This window comes from Clinocottus analis, unplaced genomic scaffold, assembly GCF_023055335.1.
Source record: "Clinocottus analis isolate CAN_PGR_092001 unplaced genomic scaffold, fCliAna1.0.p SCAF_19, whole genome shotgun sequence".
NCBI classification, from domain to species: Eukaryota; Metazoa; Chordata; class Actinopteri; order Perciformes; family Cottidae; genus Clinocottus; species Clinocottus analis.
This window is the reverse complement of record NW_027175920.1, coordinates 5,990,893-5,999,959: the sequence shown is the minus strand read 5'-3', so window position 1 is coordinate 5,999,959 and position 9,067 is coordinate 5,990,893. Positions and strand designations below refer to the sequence as shown.

At 42.6% G+C, this 9,067-nt stretch overlaps 1 protein-coding gene across 1 annotated transcript; it reads right to left on the bottom strand.

Annotated features, from left to right (window-relative positions):
• Nucleotides 1-3,804: 3,804 nt before the first annotated feature.
• On the bottom strand, nt 3,805-7,815 carry LOC137789171 (neurogenic differentiation factor 2-like). Its single transcript, XM_068582441.1, has 2 exons — nt 6,963-7,815; nt 3,805-5,223 (listed from the first exon to the last, which is right to left on the bottom strand). Exon 2 carries the CDS (start codon nt 5,207-5,209, stop codon nt 4,142-4,144), a length of 1,068 nt encoding a protein of 355 aa, XP_068438542.1. The 5' UTR covers nt 5,210-5,223; nt 6,963-7,815; the 3' UTR covers nt 3,805-4,141.
• Between the last annotated feature and the right edge of the window lie 1,252 nt (nt 7,816-9,067).

Genomic DNA, 9,067 nt, shown 5'->3' with positions numbered 1-9,067 from the left:
AATCCGATAAATGTTAACCTAATCTGATAAATGTGAATAACACTCTCCAGATGGAGATTTATGTGCAGTAGGCCTGGGCCTACTTTGTGCTGCGTATTGCTGCGATTTTAGAGCATCAGTTGATCATTTTTAAAGTAGTTAAATGGAGCTCTTTGTGGGATTATTTAATTACAGTAATTGCATGGTATTTTATAAACATTCATTCAAACAATTACGCTGGAATAGGATCCCGATTAATTGATTTTATAGACTTCAGTTCCGCCCAATTTGTCATGGATATTTAGAATACCTATAATTACGTCATATGATGATATCCGCCCACTTAAGTGAGCGTCTAAACTCGGAAGAATATGAGTAAAAAAAACAAGGAATTCATAAAAGGATTCGTTTAGATCCATGTCTGCAAGGGTGATATGCACTGCGTCTTCGTTTTGTTCCTGTATTAATAACGACAATTATAACAATTGTGCCAATAATAATCATATGCGTAGGGTAAAAAAAAAAGATCTAAATGAGGCTGGATCCACAGGTGAGTTTCACGGGTTGACAGTCAGTTTAAAAGTCTTCTGCAAAAGCAACGGACACGTTTTTAACACAGCGGACAAATCCGTTTAGTTGTCTGTGGTGCGTGACCGGAAGCAAAAAAAAAAAAAAAAAAAAAAGGTCTCTTTTTGTGCGGGGCCGCGCCTGGACACTCAGCCTCCTTTAGCGGCGGAGAATAATGAACAGATGCTGAGTGAATTAGGAAAGAAATACTGGGTCCCTCCCACAAGGGCCACTTTGGCAGGGGCCGCCTGGCTGCCACGTGGCGCAGCTGGCACCGTGGTTGGTGATGGTGGGCTTTACTGGTCTCTGGCTTTACTGGTGCTCAGACATTTAGCGACTTGGCAACGCGCTGCGCCATCAAGTCCTCTGCCAGCCGCCGCTCCTCCTCACCAACAGACCTAACTGAGAGGTGAGAGCAGAAAGTGAAAGCAGAAAGGTGTCTCTCTCTCTCTCTCTCTCTCTCTCTCTCTCTCCCTCTCTCTCTCCCACCTTGTCCTAAAGTGGACCAGTCATGAAACAGAGGGATGCTGGGAAGAAAGATTTGTCAGTATTAACAGATGTCACGGTGACCTAAACCTGCCACGATACACAAAGAGGTTTAAATATTAAAATGGCTGCACTCTTACAAGTGTCTGGGGGATCTTTCGTTTGAATTATTTGACTCGGTCCACAGATGATGTAATTAACACAAAAGTATAAACCTCTCCATCTGGGATTTCATCCGAGACTTAAATTTGACGAAACCAAAGTGTCTAATTAATACATGATATCCGTGGAGTCGATGGCCAAAAGGAAGAAATAAGTTACCTTTAAAAAAAAACGTACAGTTTGTAGCATATAAATGAATTCATAATTCTCTGTAAATGATAAATGTTCTTGAGATTTCACAATAGTATAAATACAAAATATAAAAACTCATAATTCCCTAATTTCACTTCCTCTTTGTATTTACCCACTTAAACTATAAGCTAATTTATTTAAAACAAAAATCTAACTGTTGAATGACATCATGTTAATATTAAAGACAGCAAAGCTGTTATATTTGAGAACAAAAGGAATTAAATGACAACAGTGTATTTATTAGTGTATTTATTATCAGTAGTTTTGGAGTGTGTGTGTGTGTGTGTGTGTGTGTGTGTGTGTGTGTGTGTGTGTGTGTGTGTGTGTGTGTGTGTGTGTTTAGATGTGTAAGTCCTTTATGGCTCTGCTTCTTCGTTTCAAACCAGCGGGCCGGGCCATCGGTTCACCTGGTGTTGCACCTGTGCCCAACTGTTTCAATGATGTAATGAGTCAGATGAGCATATAGGCAACAATTAATTTAAATTAAGAATGTGAAAAAGATCATGATGAATGCCTATTTTTCACAGTGTAAGTCCTTGCCATGTAGAATCTGCTTACGTCTCTTCTATTCCTTTTTTCTTGGATGGGGCTGTTTCCACCCTGCAGAGCCCGGTGCTGATTTCCCCTGGACGTCAGCAGCAACATATGGGACCCAGGGCAGCGGTCCAAAGATGGAGCCTGTTCCCACTATTGATTTGAGAAATCACCAATAATGTGACCTATTGAGCCTATGAACCCAAAGTGTCAAATATTATATATAAAGAGAGGTTAAACTACCAGGAATATGCAGGTATCGCAATGTTGAAAAGCCTGAATTTGACATTTCCAGAACCGAAGAAAAATATCAGCTTTTCCAATAAAATACATTTGGTCTGACGGATTCAGGATCAGGTCACTCGTGTATTTCAATGGATTGCTTAAATGTGTGACTCGTCACCAAGATAATTGTATTATTTACACTCACATGGGAACTCTGACAGATGCTGATGTGACCAGGCCCAATCCACTTTCTCGAGCTGAGCACTTTCATGTGAAAATTTGTGCGTGTGTGTGTGTGTGTGTGTGTGTGTGTGTGTGTGTGTGTGTGTGTGTGTGTGTGTGTGTTGATCTCTCTGGAGGCATTTTGCTCTCTCTAACTCATCTATTTTCAAATGTACTGGAGACTTATAACAAAGAACACATTAAACTAATGGTACATGCTGGTGAACAGCTCCAGCTGCCCTTTTATGTCGCTATATCTTTTATATTTTGTGCCTTTTTTTATTTATGTTTTACTTTAAGTTTATTGTAATTCTGTGTAGAAGGACCGAGCAAAATACATTTTTCATTATATCGAATAACTGTCTGTATGGATATGACAGTAAAAACATCTTTGAATCTTGAACATTTGTGTGTTTTCTTTGAATTGTGCTTGTAAGTCTATTGATTTTTCTATTGATATGTATATAATGTTTTATATCAATGTTTTCTGTTGAAACAAGAAAAATATGTATTAAATATCTAAATTGCTTTGTGGCAACTCACTCATGAACTGGTTATGACAGAAACATGTGTTGTTGTGTATTTACTGTTCAGACACTTTTGCAGATCAGGTCCATCTGATCTGAATAATAGCATCTCATTCTCACTAATTCAATAATTTCACCCTGAGGTGATTTCTAAGGAAACATACATTTATCACATTTGGCAGGGTAAAGTCCGTATGAATGTTAAGTCTAATTAAAGCCACTTAAGTTCAACGCTGCACGAATGTCCAAACTCGTGTGTGTGAGAATAAAACAAAAATGGCCTACAATTCTTTTGTCATGGGTTTTAATTTTGTTTTAAATGTGCCCCTTGAAAATTGTGTTTCATATCTTAACTGCCAAATGTTACTTGGCTTTTTTGAGAGCAACTATTTTCTTTAATTGAGCTTCACAGCACTTTAGTGTTTTTTTTCTCCTGTTCTTCAGATATTTTAGACGCTCTAGGCCGTGACACTTATTTTTAAAATAAATTATGATGTGTGCAATGTGCCTCCTATCATCCATGCCAATATTTAGTTTTATACAGTCTATATACATTCTTAATTGTAAAGCTAAAACTAATACAAATCTTAAGCACAATAGACAGTGTGATATTTTACATTAAATAAAAAAATATATTTACCTGAAAATGTATTTTTATTTCTGTCATCTCTAAATGATGCAGACTGGATCTGCAGCTTCGAGCCTTCAAAAGGTGAATTTGAAGCTTGATTTAATAAACAAACAAAAGATAAGTAACTGAAAACATGTTTGACACGTTGAAACAAGTATCCATTTTGTTTTCAGTATCATTTTGTAATGATAACTGCAGCCAAACACTCTGGATGACGGCATTTCAGACAAGATTTTCTTTGATTATTTCTTATTATTTAATGAAAAAGCCACTGCTTCAGGCCTATAAGCCCACAACCAGAAAGGTATGATGTCCAGAAGAATAATTGTTCGATCATATCAGACAGTTATAAAACTTTTATTTTTATTTCTGCTGTTTGTGTCATAACACGTTTAGGCCTATACATCTTTTATGTCAAGTGCACTCATTCTGCATACAGGATATTACTGGACACACGTTGATAGGATGTACAACAGTATAGGGATGACATCAGAACACAGAAGGTAATCAGAGGACTCCATCTCTCATCCTTTCAGAAGCTTCTCTTCTTTCCCAAACAACATTACACGCTATATAGGATTGTCATTAGAAGGGCAACGCGTCTACAAGTGAGGGCTCAGTTGTGGAAAAAAGCATTGAGATCCTCATACGGGGCGGCCCTGTCGTGGTGCACGTGCACGTCTTGGAAAGGTGGAATGTTCTCCGAGTGCGACCCGCCACTGCGCGCTCCCGAGGGCCCGAACGCTATGCTGTGGCTGGGCCGAGACGTGCTCAGCCCGGAGTAATGCATAGAGTAATGGTAGTTCCTGTCGGCCTCAGAGGGCGCCTGCTGCCTGCCGGACAGCCCGCCGCCGTTCATGCACACGGGCGGACTGTGCGTGGGCTCGTAGTCCGGGCTGCTATAGTCAGGGGACGTCCCACCCGGCGGGTACACGGCCTCGTACCCAGACCCGTAGGATTGGCCCCGCACGTTAAGCGCGCCGCTTCCGGGCTGGTAGTGAGGACTGGACATGCGGGAGCACCGGTAGGAGTACGGGTGGACGGAGAACGGGGAGCTGGGCACGTGGAAGCGGGCTCCATCCGAACACGGTTCAGTCAGGAAGTTCCTGGTGTTGAGCTGCAGACAGCCTGCCACCAGGTTGGTGGTGGGCTGGGACAGGCCTTTACACAACATCTGCACGTAGGCCATCACATCTGGCCGCTTCCCGTTGCGTAAAATCTCCCCAAGGGCCAATATATAATTCTTGGCCAGCCTCAGAGTCTCTATCTTGGAGAGTTTTTGGGTTTTGGAGTAGCATGGCACCACTTTGCGCAGACTGTCCAGCGCAGAATTCAAGTCGTGCATGCGCGTGCGCTCCCGCGTGTTTGCCTTCGCCCGGCGCACCTTGGAGCGCTGCAAGCGCGCCGCCGTCATTTTGCGTTTCTTTGGGCCGCGCTTCTTGGGTTTGTCGCCGCTGTTCTCGTCGCACTCCTCTTCCTCGGCCTCATCATCCTCGTCATCGTCGCAGGCCATCTCGGAATCGGCCCGGCTGCTGCCTTCCAGCGGCTCGTCCATGTCGTCATCACGGAGGTCGTCGTGAGCTTCGTCCTTGATCTTGCGCTCCTCGTGCTCGTTGTCCTCCGCCCAATCAGCTGCGAGCCTCTGGACGTCCGGCAGGACCTCGCTGAACAGACGACTCAACATCGTGGCAAAGCAACCTGCAAGAGACACAGTCCTCTTTACACACTTTATCTGGACCATGCAGCCTGTGTGCTGCTGCGAACGCCCTGAAGGCCGTAGAGGCTGCTGGATGTCCCAAACAATTAAGGCGAGATAGACAATTAATAATGCGTAAATTATTTAATGAATGAGAGAAACGGCCTGTGCTATTTATATGTTCAATTGAGATTGCAGTTGTCATGTTCATGTTCATCCTGACACGAATCCGGTTAATTAAGGCTGAGCTGGAGAATGGGGCCTTAAAAGATGCTGATCTTTTCCCGCTTTTTATTTAAAAAAAAAAAAAAAGTGCCGTAAGAAAGATTCCACAAAACATGAATTGTCTTTTATTAAAACAATCAAATAAAAATCGGATTTTATTTGATGGCGTGAAGCAACAGTCTGGGCCAGCCCTCGGCCTGTGCCCCGCAGCAGTCCGGCACAGGGAGCGGTGCTCTGCTTCAGCAGGTCCCCCAGGGACGCATTACGGGTGCGGGTCCCTCCGTCCTGTAAATTACCGACCAGGAGGAATTCCTGCACAGCCAGGCCTCTCTGGACCACTGGGTCCCACACGCTGTATTCCTCTGAATGAACAGTTTTTGTTTGCATTCAATCCGCTTTAAAATAAATTGACTCCAACCCCAAAAGAGCTCATTTGAGTTTTTGTGATTAAAACACATATTTTTTGTTGAAATCAATGTCGAAATGGGCCTTCAGGACCAGAACCTCTGCAGGTCCATGTTGGACCCTCGAGCCCGCAAGGTCGATATCTGACATGTTGCTTTGCTGAACTTTAACCCGTTCTGATGAGCATAAAATAGATAGAATAAAAGAAAACGATGAAGTGTGCTTCAGATCGAGCTTTTTAATTCTATTACTGGCGCTTTTAATTTGGTGTTTATCAAAGTTGTATTTAAAGAGTCACTCGGGGAGATTTGAATGTAATATGTTAACATCATTATCCGTTTAAAAGCTCACTTAATGGATGCTTTTCCCTCTCCATGGTGTCACTGATTAACCAATAAATCTGTCTAAACAGAAGCGTTATTTATTGAAGCAAAATGTTGTAAAGAAAAAAGCTGTAACATCCCAACATCTTCATGATTATTCCAGTATTCAGAGCTCATCTGTGCGTGTGGAGTCCTAGGACGTCTTTTTTTTAATCTTGTAAGCACAATGTAATTAATGCCAACCAATACCTTGTCAATTAGCCTGTGTATCTCTGTGGAGAATTATACTCCCACAGTGCGCTCACGCGCGTCGTGCCCACAAGCACACACACACACACACACACACACGCACACACACACACACACACACACACACACACACACACACACACGCACACATCTTGATGTTTTCTAATTAAAACTCTTTCTACTCTCCAGTGCTTATTTTACGATACGATGCAAATTATGAATACAACAGTGCCAGACCATATCTCTGAGGGATCAATGTGAATGTATAGATGCATTTGAACGAAATATACTTATTAAACGTCGTTAGATCTTTACGTGCGGCGACAAAGAGCCCAATGAAGAGATTAAAAGCGATTTCGGCACAGGCCAGAAAAAGATGCGAGAGATTTCAGAGAAAAACATGAATAAATGCTCTGCCACTCTAATTCCTCCCTCTCAATACAACAGGCAGGCAATAAGACACAAAGACAACAACAACAACAAAACAATTTTGATCCATATGTGGTATTCTCGTATCTGATCAGAGATGTGCAACCTACCTCCGCGGTGGAGCTCAGTGACGGGGCAAAGCGGGTTTGTTTACACCATCTCGCTCCGGGTGGGCATCACATCCACACGCCCCGCACGGATACTTGTGCAGATGAGGCGCTGTTGTGCTCTCACACCTCTCTCTCTCTCTCTCTCTCTCTCCTCTCTCTCTCCTCTCGTGCCGCCCTGCTCTGTCTGCTGCTGCTGCTGCTGCTGCTGCTGCTACTGCTGCTGCTATCCCCAGCACCAAACGCGTGGAGGGATCCGTGTGGCACCTCAGAGGCAGGACTGGGTGGGTTACATACCAGCTCTGATGCCAGGCCCATATGGCTGGCACGTCATTGGCAAGAGCCATCACATGAGAGCCGGTGATTGACATGCGGCCGCATTCACAGAGACTGGCTTCCCCTGGGGGAGAGGGACTCGCCATCTGTCACTGAGCTGAAAGAGAAAATGGAATAAGCAGTGAATGGCACACAAAAAAACGCACTGGATTCAGACAGCTTCTGTTAGCCTCCATTTTTTGGGGAAAACGGGGTTAATCTCATATATAAGGTTTAGGCAAACAATCCCCTCAGAGAAATAATTATAGCAATCCTATTATGATCAATTTTAGAATGATATCATCCAAATAATATTGGATTGTGAGAGGATTACTTATAGGCTAATGATTTTGTTGGATAAAGAAAATCTACAAATGATATTGACGATAATAATTAGAAGAATTAGGCCATTATGAACAATTAGATCCCCATATAAAAATGTCATGATCAGTGTTTCCAAGGTAAGACAGCAAACTGCCTCCAAACAAAGGCCTGCGATAAATAAGGAACCCGCCATGAAGATCAGAGTCAGGGTGCAATTGCCTAAACGAGTCAATTGAACTGAGCCAAACAGAGCGTCTTGGTTTGGACTGCCAGGCCTGGCACAGGTGCCGGTGGGCGGGCTGGTGCCAAAGGTGGCTGAGGCACAGATTGAGCAGAGGGGCCATGAAGATGGGGCAGGACGAGAGGAGAGAGAGAGAGAGAGGGAGGAAAATAGGAATTAAAAAAAAAAAATAGAAGGCTTATTATGACGCTGGTGGAGAACGGTTTATTGGCTCCTGCCTCATTTTCAGTGAAACAATCAACATGTCTGACTGATTAGATCAATGTATTTCTGGTCATGGTTGTCCAGATGAAGACTTTTTCAGAGCCGGGGGTCACGCTCCAACATGTTGCCCCTGTGTTCTCGTCCTGAAGGACACGCGTGTGAAGAATGGCCATTGTTGGACTCGGTGTATTGGTCAAAAAGCATATTGTAGACATTCTGATGCAGAAAGGGTTCTTTAGTCTCCACGGTGTATATTTTATAAAGGCATGCGTTCTTTTCTAAGTAACAATATGAAGACAATGCACACAACGTTTTGTTTATTGAGGAGGTGGAGATGTATGTCTGTCTCCCATAAAATAATATTTTGATTATTTTTGATTTTAGAATTTTGAGGTTTTCATGCTGCATGTTACTGCACATCATGCAATTCATTTCACAGGTGAGTGTTAATACTATAGTGACCAAATTAATATTTTTAGTTTTTATTAACCATTAATGACAAAACTGTGCTTTTAAAATATGAAATCAAATGTTAAGAATTCAAACCTGAGAGTCCAGCTGAGTGGTTTCATAGAGCAACATGTTGACATCAAGCAGAGTTTCAAGGTTCAGAACAAGTGTGAAACTTGGAATTTGTGTCATATCTGCTCGGTCTTTGGTTTCATAAGTAACCTTGAAATAATGCAGTTATCTGTACATTATCAGTCAGTCGTTTAGTTGAGCTCACAGGGACGCTCTGTCGTTGTCCTTTCTCCAGCATCGTGTGGGGGACATCTACTGGAAATAAAAAGTCAGTACATGTCCGGTGGAAAAGAAATAGAAATGGAAGTGATGTCATCCTGTGAATGAGTGTATGTTCATCTTTCAAAACAGTTTTCAATCTAATTCCTGTAGATTGAGACACTCTGATAGTGTTATTTGACATGTCTACTGTCTGGTTTAAATGACCTGAATGGTTCATATTTGAACTCAAAACTAAACAAAACATTGTGTCCCCCAAAATATTAGGGTTTGCTCATCTTCT

Coding starts and splice junctions, on each gene's coding strand:
- LOC137789171 (XM_068582441.1), bottom strand. CDS start 5,209: ATGTTGAGTCGTCTGTTCAGCGAGGTCCTGCCGGACGTCCAGAGGCTC.